Below are 17228 nucleotides of genomic sequence, written 5' to 3'. Positions count from 1 at the left end.
TTGTACTCAAATAAAATTATCTTTTCTTCATTATTTGGAAAAGTTCTGACACGGTGACTTGTGGTTATATTTAATTTTTAATATTAGAATAAATACTTTTTCTTTGTGCATTTCATTATATACAGCTTAAAGTGGTGTGATTCATGGATTCAGTGACAAAAGCACTTGTTATAAGAGCTGCCACTTACAAATATACAAGGGAACAAGATTACCAAAGCCGCCTTTGAAAATACGAATAATTAATTTGACAATCGTAAGAAATAATTAATTTGAATAAATAAGTATTTGTGCTTTTGATTTACAATGGTCGGCTTTCAATTTGATGGCAATCTTGAACACGAATTTTGATACCCGAAAATGAATTTATTAGTTAATTTGGGATACATACGTTACCATCAGCATATTTCTGATCAGTTTTGACAAGTTCAATACCGGTATGTGTTATTGTTGATTGACATAAATGTTTCCAAGAAAAGCTTGATGATTAAATATTCTTAAATTCGTGGTATAAGATACATAATGTTGGTAAATAACAATCATATTTGCCACATATTAAGCCTTACTTGAATGTATTTTTTTCTCATACCTATGTGCAATGATACTTACGTTACTTTTGCAATGCAGCTTAAGATACAAGCAGGACACATAAAATATTCAAATTGCTCTTCCAAATATATATGTTAATGGCATCGTAAGAGTATATCTATGATTTTATGAGCTTATTATGTTTGCGATTTGCCTTTTGTCAATGTTTTTAAATATGTTTTGTTACAGTTAAATGTTCGTTCAATAATCTACTAGCGAACTCGCGAGGTAATATTCCTTAATAACTCTAAGCCAACGTTAACTTAAAATGTAAGAGTTAACCATAATTATGAAAAGTCGTATACATAGTTATAGCTTCAACCACGAATAATTTCTGGTCTTTGTATCCATAAAATCGTGAATTAGTGCGCCTAAATGTCGCATAACATATGTATTTTAACGCAAAATTACAAAGAATGCATAACACCTAAACAAGTTAAGTGGTGTTGCTGAGTTTTCACTATCTTTAGTAAAACACATTGTATTTTAAGTAGGTTTAACTTTTAATGGTTTTTTAAAACAAAAAAATAAAATAATATTTCAATATTTTTGTAAGGCAATTGCTTGTTGTTAATGACTTTGGGCGCTATACCAAATAGAAAGTTATAAATACTTAAATGTTGGCGAGGGATACTATATTAAATACTTGCTGAACTTTTGGCTTTCAGTACATCACGTGTCTGATAGACAGGCGGATACCTTTTAAATCTTACTACATTTAGCAAGAGATAGTTATAAATGATCACCAAATATTATTGTAATAGAATTTTACTTGATTGTCTCTGAAAAGAGCAAAGTAAAAAGTTGCTTGAAGAAGTGAACTGCACCTTATCCTCTTATTTTCGTACACTGTTCCTTACCATCAGACAAAAAACTGTGTAATTTAAAATTACGACTTTTAATCGGCTCCAGACTAACCATGATGGAAATATATATTGATTCTTTTCTTCTAATTAGAAAAACAGCTCACAATTATTTGAATTATAAGGAAAAAAGACTATTTTTGCTAATCGCACTATTCCTTATCCCGTGTTTACCGGAGGATTTTCCATCGATTCAAATCCCATGACCAGCATTCCAGACAAACTACAGCACTGTTTCCAATGTTAAAGGTACCGATAGATAGAAAAAACAGTGGAGCAGGTTGATAGCTATGTGTCATGGTCTAGAAATCCTTAAAAAAGATAAAAAGTAAGAAAAACTCACATTTTCAGTTTTGGCCGTCATTTTGTTTTGGTGGTAAGGAGTAGATCGAATACCCCCCTTGATAAATGTGCAAAATGAATTAAATAAACAGAATAGATGTATAACTATGTATGATTTCAAATTCAAAACCATATACAAGATGAATTTCATTCATCATTTCGAGTCTTATCGTAAAACTGTGAATATATTGCATTCTGTTTTTGTTTGTTTACATTTCGCTTAACATGTGCACACAGTCGTGACCTCTAGACCGGATGTTCATTAGGGAAGTTCACGCAAGTTTTTTCTGTAACGTTGACATAAGCATAAAATATACGGAGCATCTCTGCAATATGGAATATTGAGACAAGGTGACTGGTGCACGATTGAAGATAAATTATCGCTTGTTTAATATCAGTAGTACACATTTACTGACCTGTGTGTTTTAGGTATGAAATACGCGATTGAAATGGGTTAGTATATTTTCCCGTTCATGACCATGGTTCTTATAGAATACCTAGGGGTAGGGTGTAACACGTACGGAGGCATTTTCTTTCTGATCTGGTGCCAGTGGTCTGATCATCCGTTTGTCAAGGCAAAATTTTATCAGTTATTGGACATATCTGAAGAAAATGTAAGTTAGATAGTTTTCAGTTTGCAACTTAGATATACATTTCCACGTACCTATGGATAAAAATAAATGCTATAACCTATAATTAACGGTTAATACGAATACGATAATGTTACACACCGATAACCACACGATAAATACATGCAGGTATAGACTTGCCACAGTTCGCTACTGCGAAAATATAAAGTGGTAATATTGGACTGGGAATTCATGGCATGAGAATGAATTGTATTCCAGCAATGGCGTGACACACAATCGCGAAACTGGGTTACTGGGTTCTCTTGAAAAAATGTTGAAAATATTTCAGCAGACTGCAGCTGTGCTCATCCCCCAGGGGCATATAATCTTGATATATAGGAATAAATTGTATACACAGATTGGGGTGACAGGGGTAATATAAGACCATGACTTTAAACGCAAAACATGGTCGAGTTAAAATAACTGTTTCATTTTGCACAAAAACTTCACCTCTTGTATTATGTCCGAAACAGACTTAAATCTATAGCTATTGTCAAAGATCATATTCAATTCGTTAATAAATTCAGATTTTTACGTTTCCATATTTACTTCTAAGTTTTAGTTACTTATAAAGATGCATTTTCGAAGGTTTAATATATAGCTGAACTTACACACGCCCGTAAATGTAAACATTAAGAAAAACAAGAGCTGTCGGAGGACAGCAATGCTCGACTATTCAACAGCCTTGTCAATTGAATGAATACAAAAAGTCGAAAAAGGGGCATAATTTTGTAAAAATGGGAAAAAGGATTATAAAACCTTCACAGTGCTTATCAGCTCATAAAGTGAACAAGTGCGTGAAGTTTCAATCCTTTCCCATAAGTGGATACTGAAATACAAACTTAGCGAAAAACTGCTAAGTCGAAAAGGGGGCATAATTTCGAAAACAAGAGCTGTCGCAGGACAGCAACGCTCGACTATTCAACAGCCTTGTCAATTGAATGAATACAAGTCAAAAAGGGGCATAATTTTGTAAACATGCAAAACAGGGTTATGGAACCTGCATAGTGCTTATCAGCTCCAACTGTGGACAAGTGTGGCAAGTTTCAATCAATTCCCATTAGTGGGTACCAGCTTACATATAAGAATTTAACCAAAAACTGCTAAGATGAAAAAGGGGCATAATTTTGTAAAATGCAAAGTAGAGTTATTGCTCCTTTGCACTGCATGTCATATCATGACAGTGAACAAGTGTGTGAAGTTTCAATCCATTTCCATTATTGGATACTAAGATACCAGCTTACATACAAAAACTTAACCAAAAACTGCTAAGTCGAAAAAGGGGCATAATTTTGTAAAAGTGCAGAGTAGAATTATGGGACCTTCACAGTGCATGTTAGATCATGACAGTGAACAAGTGTGTGAAGTTTCATTTCATTCCCTTAAGTACATGTGTACATACAGAAACTTAAGCAAAATCTGCTGAGTCGGAAAAGGGTCATAATTTTGTAAAAAAAAAAAAAAAAAAAAAAAGAGTTATGAAACCTGTGTGAAGTTTCAATCCATTCCCACTGAGATACCAGCTTACATACAAAACCTTAACCAAATCGGGACGGCGACGCCGACGCGGACGCGGATGCCGACGCTCGGGCGAGTCCAGTAGCTCTACTGTTGTATGAATAGTCGAGCTAAAAATGATGAGTTGTATACATGGAACAAAAACTATGTTCTGCGTTTGTTAAGTAGATAATTTTTAAGTAAATAGAAATAAATTTGCTTAGTCATGGATATAAAGACTTCATTTTCTTTCTAAATATTTCGTTTCCTTTTGGTGTACATTCATATTGAGTCATGCTTTATATTCAAAATAGACGATTGTGAAACAAACAATAGCATTATTTTCCTAGTCACCCTCGCACTCACATTAATCATATGCGCGAACTTCTATTCTATTGTAAATAATAGAAGTTTGACAGGTCTTGTAATCATTAAAGACCATTAAAGCGACATATTAGTCATTGAAAGACCTTTTCTATACAAAGCAGTCGGTAGCTAGGTAACTAGATTTATACATATATAAATCTATTTTCAGTATGTAACAAGTGTTCCATATCTAAATCAATTAATTAAACCGCTAAAGTTGTGTTTATGCCACTGAGCTTTCCAAGGCGGTGCCCAGCTGTATTTCTTTATTTGTTTGTTTTATCCTTGTAGTCTTGCACATATACAGCTTTTATCCATTTATTTCAAAACTTAACTGAAGATAATACACTTTCAAAATCTTTACATCAGTCTATGAAATGATGAAATCTTTTAACATTTAACAAGTGTTATTAAACGCTTACAAGTATATTTCAAATTAATTACACAATCTCATCTAACGTATTGTAGTATTCATTAAAGACAAAATTCAAGGAAATGTTACTAATCATTTCTGGACCAAATATAGAAGATAAGTAGATACAGCTTAAAACGGCCAATTGTTTTATTATTATATTGTACAAACGATCACTATGAAAAATGAAGTGTGAAATGTGAACTAAGAAGTGTGAAATGGGAAAAGTGAAGTATGAACTTTGAAATTGTGAACTGTGAACTTTAAACTGTAAGGTATGAACTGTGAAGCAGGAAGTATAAAATGTGAAGTACGAATTGTAAAGTGAGAAGTAAAAGCTGTCAAGTCACCACCGGACTTTCGTTGCATTATTTTTACTCGAATTATCTCGTTGCAAAGATAGGAAAGGTAAACTTTTTTTTATTTTAGTTTGAAAAAAAGCCATATCTGCTTGTCGTCATGATAAGTAAACTATGCGATGGTATTGCACTGATTATTTTAAGCAGAAATGTTGACTAATTCTCAACACTGCAATAATTGCACGTACAGTCAAACTGTTTAAAACACTCAGCCAAGGGAGCCACACATTCTAACCGCTTTAGACAGGCGGAAATAAGTACAAAGTGTCGATTTTGATAGACAACTGATTGGCTGCTTAAGACAAGTAGTTGCATAAAGCAGGTGAGCGCTTACGCAGGTTCAACTGTTCCCGTATGAGTAATGAAGTGAATCACCGGAAAAGTGTTGTAGAAATACACAGCTGTCCAGTAAGTCATAATCACTAAGAGTATAAAAATTAATCTGTATCTGAATTTAGCCGGCAAAATATTTCATTACAATTTAATAACGTTTAGTCTTCGTTTATTCTTTATCGGCGTAACTGGGCTCTCTTGTTATTTTCATTCATTATGTTCTCTGGAGTATAATATATAGAGGATATTTGTTTGTTTTGAGTGATTATGGAATATATCTCACTGATGAGAAGTGAGAAAATTTCAAATATTTTCATGAGCGCGTAGCGCGAGCGAAAATGTGAAAATGTTCTCACTTTGAGGTGAGATATTCTATATTCACGAAAAACAAACACATTTTCTTTTTATTTTATGCTTAATTACGTTGAAATATGCATTTTGCAACAAATTTTAATCTCAGCGCGGAAAACAGACGCGCGTAAACGAACATGGCATCAGACGTGTTGTGACGTTAGAAAGACGCACACGACAGGAAGTTCCATTTTATTTTATTTCTTGCGGCATAACTTTATGAAATTCTCATTAAGTAAAATAATTTGAATCGCGAAATATACTATAAAGAACAAAGTGTGACTTCAATTTTCAGCCTGTTTTAAGTAAATGATTTAAAATGTATACACATGTACAAGTAGATCGCCATAGCTATATCATTTACAGTGAGTGATATGGATTATATCTCACTGATAGAATACAATATTTCATCAGTTAGCATAAAATAAATTATAATATTAAGCAATGAACTTTTTCAATAAATAAAAAAAATGAAATATTCTATAAGGCATCAACACTAACAAAATTTACTTCCGCATTCTTGGGCCTAATCTGATCTAAGCGGTTTTGTCTAAAATCAAATATATGACAAGTTTACACGTACCTGTGATGTACAGCGTAACTGAAGTTTGTGTAAACGGAATATTATCATACGATTCAAAATGGCGGAAAAGAGGAGTGGGAATATGGAAAATAACAGCTCCGATGATGCAGTTCCTGGGCGAACAGAGCAAATATTATGTCAACGTGTTCAAGTAAGGATAAACAAACAGTAGCTGATGTGTTTTGTTCAACATGTGACGAGTTTCAGTGTACAGAATGTTCAAACGTACATACAAGGCACGCGTTCTTGAGCAATCACAAACTAGTGAATGCAAAAGAGGTGAAAACGAAACCAGTCTCCTTTGATATGAAGGGATTAGACCAATGTGATGAGCATCAAAAAGTTTTAGAATTCTTCTGCGAGGACGAGAATCAGCTGTGCTGCAGTACCTGCGCTATTGTAGATCACCGGAAATGCCACAGTGTCGTAGAAATACAGAAGATTGCAGGAAGGTCTCCCTTAGCAAAGTTTAAATTAAAGATCAAGTTGCAGGAAGTAAGAGAGAAGGCTGAAAAGATCGTTTAAACATGTCAAGTCATCAAAAGAGCAACTGGATCAAGATGTTAAAGAAATGTCTTTAACAATTAGACGAATGCGGGATAATGTAGCGAAAATGTTTGACGATTTGGAAGTTTCCGTTGCTAAGGACGCTGAATCATTTAAGACAGAAACACTCGATAAGCTGACAAAGAAACAATCAGACAGTGAGAAACATATTGCTGATGCAACAAAATCTCTGGAAACAATTGATAACGTTTTTCAGAACGGGACGCCCTCACAACAGTTTATATTGGAACTAAGAATGAAGAAACAGGTGGATGAACTTAGCAGTAACGTTGGCAAGGAATGCCAAAGGTAAGAGACCGTGACCATTTCATTTGGTTTTGATGACACTATTAAACTGCCCCCACTTCCGATTTCTGATTACGTTCCGGGACAACTGACATTAAAATACTGCCTACCGGAAGATGTAAAACCAATGACACCTGCAGATCCGATTGTTAAGTTAACGAAGATTACTTGCATTGATCTGAAGCAGACTGGAGATGATATCAAGGAACCATTATACTCAGGTTTGGATTTCCTGCCGGATGGTAGACTGGTTACCGTAGATAATAAAAACATGAAATGCTTGATTTACAATGAGAAGCTTCAGAAAGTAGGATCATATCAGTTATCGTATCATCCACAGAGTGTTGTTGCTGTATCGGAGGACGAAGTAGCGATAACAAGTAGAAATCCTTGCAAGATAGACTTTCTTCGTGTCAGCAAATCAAATGAAATAACTCTCAGTAGGACATGTAAAGTAATGTATGGCTCTATATGCCTGAAGGATGAGAGAAACTTTGTTGTTGGAACTTACGATGATACAAGACATGTTCGTATTGTATCTCTGTCAGGAGAAGAGAAAGATTTCAGTATCAACTTTCCGAACAAGAAATATCCCGTAGGCACTAGTGCTTGTACTTATATTAGAAACAGTGATGAAGTGGTTCTAACCGATAGGGACGAGCATACTGTCTACATATATGGCATCAAGAGCAACACAAGACTGGTTGTCAAGGACGACCAGATCAAGGAACCACGTGGTGTATCAGTAGGTCCATCAGACTGTATCCTGGTTTGCAGTATGTTTTTGACCCTGGCATTTTCGTAGCTAAAATGTACAGTTTTATTACTATTATTTCTCGTTACATCTAGTGCACAATTAACAGTGCGATCGTGCACTCTATCATTATAGCAATGTACACATATCATATTACTTAGAAATGAACTGAATGTACAGTTTTAGATGTTGAATGACTTTGTAACAGAAAATTGTAATACGGAGTTTAATAAGAATTTTGTGTTTTGTTTGTGGTAATAGATAATCAGTTTCTGATAATGCACGATGTCGTATTGGTATTTTGTACCACATTCTACACTATGTGATTAGTTAAAGAAAAATGCTCAGTAGGAAATTAAGAATGCCAATTCCCTTAAAAAAGTAACTTAGAAATAATCGACGTCTACGGAAGGGTTTTAATGCACATGCATCGGTAATTATATTATTTTTATTATTTATATATAGCGTCCTTTTCATGATAAACACGTTCAAAGGCGCTTTACATATATCAAACGCAGCCCACAGGGCATAAAATTCATCCTCTACTAGTACAGACGCAGAGCGATCTGACCAGAGGGACAAAGTGAGACAAAGCCCCCAGAAAAGAGAGAAAATTTTAGATACAGACTTGTCCGGCTTACTAAGCCTAGCTCTTTGCGAAAACAGTCTGGTTCTTTCACGTGCCTGGTGTATGCACCAGCACGCGCGAAGCCGGGAAGAACCAGTACAGGCCTCTAAGTAAGACACTCAAGAGAAAGAAATCAGAAATTTCCCGTGCCTGGTCCGGGATTCGATCTCCGGACCTCTGGATTGACAGTGTGTTACCACTAGACCACCGGTCATTATGACCTGAATTGCATTGAAAATCCGTATTTACTCATCATTATCTGTAACTTTATACCATATAGAAAGATGCAGGGACTCGAACTCACGGCCCATGATTATGTAGTCAGACAGTGTTACCACTACGAGACTACGATGGTGAAAAGTCGAAATCAGGATGATAAAAAAAAATTTAACGCTTGAAAAGTAAAAAATAAGATAGTTAAAAAGAAAAAAAATGTTTCGTACTTTCATCATCGTACTTTCCATTTTTCATCACCCTGTTTACGTTATTTCGACCTTCCAGCATTGTGGTTTCGTTGTATCAAATTTTCGTCATCGTGTTTTCGACTTTTACCATCATACATACACATTTTCACCATCGCTGTATCGCCTTCCTGTCACCTACGCGCACAGTTCTCTTTACATAAGGTCGAACGTAAACATGTCGTCTAAAGTGTAATCTTCGCGGATATATCTTCTATTGCATTCGTTCATTGTCTTGAATCCTTTGCACATGTTTAACAGGAACTCGATATTACTATGGGGAAAAGTCGAAAGTACGATAATGAAAAGTCAAAAGTACGATTGTGTAAAATCGACACTACGATGGTGAAAAGTCGAAATAACGGAAAAATGATTCTAAAAAGTCGAAAGTACGATAACAAAAGTATGAAATAATTTGACTTTTCATCACCGTAGTTTCGTGTTTTCATCATCGTGATTTTGACCTTTCACCGTCGTAGTTTCCGTTGTATCGTTCTTTCCTTTTTTTGAGCTCAAAATATGCGACGATGTCCTAACGGTACACCGTAATGCATACTATTATTTTTCCATTTTTCCTTGAACTAGATTTGTCCAAATGAACATCAGTGTGGCTGAGGAACAGCTTATTTTGCACATTAGTCACAGTTGCGCATTTTGAGCAAGGAAGTTGTGAAAGTGCAAAGGATTACATATGGGCCGTTCCATGAGAAAACCGGAATAAGTGACATGATTTAGATATTACTGCATGATAAATTATTTAGAATATTGGTAAATCATTGTTTTTCTTATGTTCATGCAGAAACTAGAAACAAGTATATTGTAATACAGTTATGTAAGGGAAATCAAATTTCACTATATTTTACAAATAAATGTTATTTGTGTTGTCATAGCAACGAAAATTCCAAAGCACCAATGCAAATTTTCATTGACAATTTCCGTCGTTGTATGAAATAAACGTTTAGATAGCTATATTTAGACTGGTACCTACATATTTCACAAAGATAGAAAAGGTATTGTCAATGAACAGTAACATAGAACAGCGAATGTCTATGCAGCAGGAAAACGATTTGTGGCATCAAAAGAATCTGAGAACTATTTGAATCCGCCATTTAACGACCTTTTTTGTGTCAATGTGCTTTGCTATTTAGTGTCTGTATACCTAATATTTGACGTCTGGTAATCATTGTCGTCTGTTGCTACGATGAGTTGCACTTACGCAAAGACAAGAAGTATTGTTTTGTTATCAGTTGCCTAGATTATTATAATGTATAATTGGCGGCAAAGTGTGCATGAATAGGAAAACGACGGCTGTTCGGCAGGATCCCTTCTCTCGCTGCATAAGCGCCGAGTTCCCTGACTCCATGCTTAATATTTAGGGTCCATATAATTTTGTGGAGCAAGACAAACATTAAAAGAGTATACTTATTTAGCCTCCGAGAAAATTCAAACCCTGAAGTGAATTTTCTCAAACTTAATTTGTGTCCCCAAAACCGGCTTAGAAAGGTGGTGCTCGTTAGGAATATTTTGGAAAAGAAACCAGAAAATGACGTAAAATATGTCTCAACTAACTAAACTAGTTATGGATCAATTGCTAGGTTTGTTTCATATACTCAGCGTGCGCAACTGCGCCCCAGAAATCACCCGTAAATACTCGCGAAAGGATAATAAGCAAGAGCGTAGAACCTCGGGGGTGAAGCAAAGTTATTTTGATACTAATAAAAACAGTACAATTTTGAGATAAAAATAGCTATAGCGCTTTTCATCCAACGAGTTAAATATCTGTTTAAGAACACTAAATATTTAGACAAAAATCACTCTTCCACTCATAGAGAGACCTGTCTCGTAGTATCCCAAAATTAACATTAGTGATAACAGCTTTGCTTTGAGCTGAATCTAAATGGATAGTCGTTTTGTTTTTACTAACCGTCCGACACCTCTATTTAGTTCTTAGACTCGGGCGTCTCTGGGGAGTTGGATAATTTGTAATATTTACCAACAGAGCCGGGAAACAATTTATATCATCAATGATTGTAATTAAAATACTCGCCTCCAAAATCAACTGCCGCGATGGCCGATCTGAACACAATTCAGCATTTTTTTGTCAGGGCCACGGGTTCGCTCCCGCTGAAGGTGGTCTGTTTTTTAAATGTAATATTTTTAATATTCTTATACTTTTTATTGGTACAATCTGAAGATAAAAAATAAATATTTAAAAAAAAATGATCGCACAAAAATATGCAGAATTATGAATAGATGCGCTAGACCTCTCGGCCATCGCGGCGGTAGGCTTCGGTTGCGAGTATTTTTATTATAAACATTATGATATCGTCTGTGTTCCGGCTCTTTTGGTAAATTTGACTGTGCAACACCAAGCAAGCTTGGGTGTTTTCTCGTATTGCTTGGACAAAGTGGCAGAGGCCAGATTCGTACTGTTGCCCGGACGTTGACAAATAAAATAAGTAGATGCACGTTAAAGACATTTTTATTCTACTGGTTATTTATGATGTTTATAGAACTAAAGATTCCTGCGTACGAGTAATAATTGTGGAAAACAGATATATGCTCAAATCGATTTTCCCAGCTCAGTGTAGCCGGTCGGGTCTAAAATCTTACCCGAGATCATTTAACCAGATTCAGCTGAAAATTGCGGAAAAAGTAAACGGTCATGAGACACTTTTCTGCCCACAAATGTTTTTGTCTGGTCACATGCGTTAAAATATACATATGTTTTAAGTCAATAATATTTGCAGATAAAACGATTGCGCAAGGTGTGCATTACGGGCCGTTTCTTTTTGTCTCAAATTTAGTGTCCTGAAACCGGAGTTTTACTCTTTTTTTATCATAGAAACAAGCTTAAAATGGCACATGATGAAGTGATAAGTATTATGCAAAACATCCGTTCAACACTTCAAAATTTATCAAAATTAGATTTTTCATAATTTTTTTCGCACTGGTATCAGCGCAGATTTCAGGAATTTTCAAAGTTACTGTCCCTTGCCCACGAAGCATTTTGTGATGGATCGCTCGGAGTAAGCTGACCTTACTTTTTATTGCATTGATAGTAAATGGTAATTTTTAAAAAAATGCTTAATTTGTAACAAAAGATATCAATGTTTGAGATGTGTGCTCAGTGTGTTTAAAAAGACTAAAGATATTGGCTGATATTTGGCAGGGGCGGAGAAGGGAGGGGGACTTGACCACCAAGTGCCTGTGGCAATGTTCTTACCTTAGCACCAATCTGGTTTCCACATTTACCAGCCTGAATCTGAACAATTTCTCTCATTTTCCCGTCTCCTCGCTTTTCCAAGCCCGCTCCCTGCGAATAAGCTAACTAAACTGGCTACGGATCAATTTCTGTGTTAGTTTTAGATTCGTTCTTCGTGCGCAGCTGCATCCAACCGTGAAAGTTTAACTTCCGTATACCATGCGCGCGCATGGATAATAAGCAAGACTAATTGAGGAAGGGCAGGGATAGTCATTTTGAAACTCATAAAAAAGAAGTTTTAAGAAATGTTAAAGAAAGGTAAAGCGAATGTATTAAAACAACTACAGCGCTTCATACTTAATTTTGAGACAAAATTCACCAAAATGTCCCACCTATAGTGAGACCTGTCCCGTATGATCCGCAAATTACTTACCTAAAGCGGGTGTGTATTTTTCATATAGCACGAGGCTAGACACAACAGTAGTGACAACAGTTTTACAAGTTTGAGCTTAATCTACACATGTGAATGAGTCCGTTTCCGTTTCACTAATTTTCGATAACTCGGATTAATTCTTAGACTCGAACGTCTCTAATGAATTTGGTATTTTGTATCTAACATTCGTTTACTTTACAAACAACTACTCATGCGTGGGAAATCCTGAGTTCTATAATTATCATAAACAACAAATTGAATATAATATACATCTACTCATTTTATTCAGAAAACCTAACCAGGTCGCACGCAGCACGGCTTGGTTCAGACCCTACCCTAATACAAATCACGAGGGAATCAACTGCTTTTGGAATCCATTATTGTTTAATTTCTGCCTAAACCTGTATTGGGGTTTCTATGCGTAGGAATATTTCATGTATGGTATAGTGGTGGGGAAAGGCTAAAGGCGACAACCCTCACAGAAATATCCGAGAGAGGCCTCGGAGGCTCGCCAAGTCTCCGGCAACTCCTGTATCCGGATTCCTTTCCAGCTGTTTTGAATGTTTTGCCAACAGATCTAAGAGGATTGATCCAGAAGTAATGTCACTACGTTCATAGCGCATTTATACATCGTTGTATTATAATAGAAATCAGATCAAGGTGAAAGATAAATCAATTTTAACTGATTACATGATTATTTTTTCTAGAAAATAAAGAATAGAACTTGAAAATTCACTCCTGGTGGCATGTAAAAATAGCGTTTCTTTCGCAAACAGTAAAAAAAGCAACAACAACCATACAAAGACATTCACCAACTGACATCAAAACAACAAACCTATTCATATGAAATTATAATGATACCTTTTACCTCTTTTAGAAGCCAACCGTGAAAACTATAGAGTGGCAACCTTGTGAAATGAAGCTGATTATGGAGTAGTAAGGCATATTATAAGGTATATTATTGCTTATCGAAAAACATAATTATCAATTATTGACGTCAGTAACGTCAATGACGTGCGTCGATCTTCGTTACCATGCTTTCTGTGGACGTAGATATCTCGAATAGTTAGCAACTGTTTCTAATGATATTTTCAAAAAAAATATTGCAAAAAGATTAAGGTAGAATTTTGTTGTTGTTTCCTTTTCATTATGCACATTTTTATGTTTCCAGAATCATTACTTTTGGATCATCACTCGTAGAAGGTTTCGAACGAAAAGAAAGAATAATGCTGTCATCGTAACCTATGGAAGAGTCCATTCCAACATAGCGCATCCACCTTGCAATCAGACTACATATCTACAGTGTTGGGAAGCGCGCGGATTGGTGGTAGGGGAGGATAGTAAGATCTTGTTTAATGTTAGATATTATGTTTAAAAATATGTCAATTTTACGTCCAGAAATGTAGTTTTAACTCTTTAAAAATCTAGCAAAATCAAAATTTTCCAAAACATATCAAAGTTTTACAAATGTTTTACATGTAAATTTAGTTTTAATCCATTTAACAATCAATTATCAAATTACAAATGTATGTCAAAACTGAAATGTACGGAAAAAAATTGCTGAGATTTACAATGAAATATACTCCACCAAATTGTTTTTGGTTCACTTATCAATATATTGCAATTTATATTACTACGCTCGGAGTCATTTAGAATAATATATACTAGTATAAAATGAATACTATTGTCCTATATTTTAATAGCAAAAATCTTGTCACTAAAATCAAACATAAAGATGCAGCTCAGAAACTGTATACTGTAAAAATCATTAAATTTTGGGGGCCATAAAAATTTGTGGTCTTGTCAAAATGACCTTTTCGTGAGGGCAAGAATTCGTCGATTTCAAAGTCTAGAGGTAAGATAAATTTGCCTATTCCTCGTGATTTTATGTCTTAGATTCACGCAATCACGAAATCCACGAAAATTATCCCCCACGCATATTAATGATTTTTAAAGTAATCATTGCTGATGTTATAATCTATTATCTTTTATTACCTGTAAATTCAGGACATTAATGTATATACTGATAAATTTTTTGTCTGCACCGTGAAGTCACAATTTTATACACTTTACACATAGATATTGTTAGCGACTGGGCGTATCTAATATGGCGGATCAAAAAGGGAAAATGTCGGAAAAATACGAAGACCAAGTTCCTGGGAGGCAAAGAAATACGGCGTCTGCGAGGAGTGATGTTGCGTTGTGCATGCCATGTTCAAAGAAGAATAGGCAAACTTCGGCGTCAGTATATTGTCCGACATGCAGCGAGTTTCAGTGTTCGGATTGTTCACAAATTCATGAACTTTACGCGTTCATGAAGACCCATCAGCTAGTGGATACAAATGAAGCGGGAACAAAATCTATTCCGTTTGATATGAAGGGCTTAGACCAATGTGATGAGCATCAAGAAGTTTTGAAATTCTTCTGTGAAGATGAGAATAAGCTTTGCTGCAGTACCTGTGCTATTTTGGGTCACCGGAAATGCCACAGTGTCGTAGAAATACAGAAGATTGCCGGAAGATCTACATCAACAAGTTCCAAATTAAAGGCAAGCTTGCAGGAAGTAAGAGAGAAAGCTGAAACTGTCATTAAATATGCCAAGTCGTCAAAAAAGCAACTGGATCAAGATGTTAAAGAAGTGTTTTTAAATATTAGACGAATGCGGGATAATGTATTGAAAATGTTTGACGATTTGGAAATTTCGGTTGCTAAGGATGCTGAATCATTTAAGACAGAAACACTCGATAAATTGACAAGAAAGCAGTCAGACAATGAGAAACATGTTGCAGATGCAACAAAATCTCTGGAAACAATTGATAACGTTCATCAGAACGGGACGTCATCACAACAGTTTATACTGGAACAGAGAATGAAGAAACATGCGGATGAACTTAGCAGCAACGTCGACAAGGAATGTCAAAGGTTAGAGTCCATGGCCGTTTCGTTTGATTTTGATGAAACATTGAAATTGCCCCCACTTTTGATTTCTGATTACGTTCCAGGACAACTGATATTAAAATACTCCGTACCGGAAGCTGTGAAACCTATAACACCTGCAGATCCGATTGTTGAATTCACGAAGATTACTTCCATTGATCTGAAGCAGACTAAAGATGATGTCGGAGAACCGTTATACTCGGGACTGGATTTCCTGCCGGATGGTAGACTGGTTGCCGTGGATAATGAAAACAAGAAATGTTTGATTTACAATGAGAAACTTGAGAAACTAGGATCCTATCAGTTGTCGTATTATCCACGGGGTGTTGTTGTTGTATCTGAGGCTGATGTGGCGATAACAAGTAGCAGTGAATACCAGATAATCTTCCTACGTGTCAGTAAATCTAATGACATGACATTTAAAAAGACATGTAAGGTAATCACAAAGTATAACTCTTTATGTATAAAAGATGACAGAAACTTTGTTGTTGGCAGTATCGATGATACAAGGCATGTTCGTATTGTGTCTCTGTCAGGAGAAGAGAAAGATTTTAGTATCAACTTTCCAAACAAGAAATATCCTAGAGCCACTAGTGCGTGTACATATATAAGAAACTCTGACAAAGTGGTTCTCACTGATAAACACGAGGATACTATCTACATATATGACATGAAGACCAACACCAGGGTTGTTGTCAAGGACGACCAGATCAAGAAACCAAGTGGTGTAGCTGTAGGTCCATCTGACTGTATCCTTGTTTGCAGTATGGACACACAAACCATTGTACAGATCTCTCAAACAGGTCGGATCCTGTCATCGTACAAATTAGACACAATTTATCCATATCGTCTCTGTGTTTCACATAACAAAAATACCCTAGCTGTCACGGCAGGTAGAGTTGGTAAAATGAAATTACAATTGTTTCAACTGACATTTTAACTTTCATGATTATATTGCTATCGTGGATGATAGTATATTTGTGGATCATCTGGGGTGGTTTATTCTAATTATGCTCTAATCTATTACTCTCAAACGAGCATAAATCATTTACACTCTTGGAACACAGACTTTAAAAACAACATAACACAAGATTGAATTAGGCTAGAGGGATCGTTAGCAAACCGTCCCAATCAACCGTTAATAAACCCAACCAACAGAAAGATATACTGTCAGAATCCATACTGTCAAAAATATTACACATCTTTTCGTTCACCGACAAAATTTTTTAATGAAATTTCTAATTAATAAAATATCTTTATGAAAACATACTTGTAAATTTCTGAAAAAGCTAAAGTCAGGTGTGCTGTGAGCGGGATACCCAACCCTACACCGTCGTGGGAGGGGGGGGGGGGGTATTTAATGAAGGGGTCCAAGACTGAAGACCAGCGGCTCCTTCCGGCCTACCTGACATATATACCCAATTTTGAAGCGAAATACAAATGTTTTTGTAGTTTTGACGCAAAAAACATTACTAAAAATACAGGAAGAATTTTCCTGAAATATAAATCAATTTTTACATTACGTATAATAACGTCTTTAGGCACAAAACAATATACATGTATAATTGCATGTGAAAAAACAAACTTATTTCATGTGACGAAAAAAAGAGTCCATGATATGTTTCACAATTGTTACAC

The 17228-nt window shown here is 35.5% G+C and overlaps 1 protein-coding gene across 1 annotated transcript; it reads left to right on the top strand.

Moving 5' to 3' along the window:
• Nucleotides 1–13426: 13426 nt before the first annotated feature.
• Nucleotides 13427–16906, top strand: LOC128558376 (uncharacterized). The gene is made up of 3 exons (XM_053547338.1): nucleotides 13427–13606; nucleotides 13825–13993; nucleotides 14733–16906. The coding sequence occupies exon 3, from the start codon at nucleotides 14761–14763 to the stop codon at nucleotides 16528–16530; it is 1770 nt and encodes a 589-aa protein (XP_053403313.1). The 5' UTR covers nucleotides 13427–13606; nucleotides 13825–13993; nucleotides 14733–14760; the 3' UTR covers nucleotides 16531–16906.
• The last annotated feature ends 322 nt before the right edge of the window (nucleotides 16907–17228 follow it).

The sequence above is a fragment of the Mercenaria mercenaria genome, chromosome 7, assembly GCF_021730395.1.
Source record: "Mercenaria mercenaria strain notata chromosome 7, MADL_Memer_1, whole genome shotgun sequence".
Lineage (NCBI taxonomy): Eukaryota > Metazoa > Mollusca > Bivalvia > Venerida > Veneridae > Mercenaria > Mercenaria mercenaria.
The sequence above is the reverse complement of the archived record's forward strand: the minus strand, read 5'-3'. Positions and strand labels throughout refer to the sequence as shown.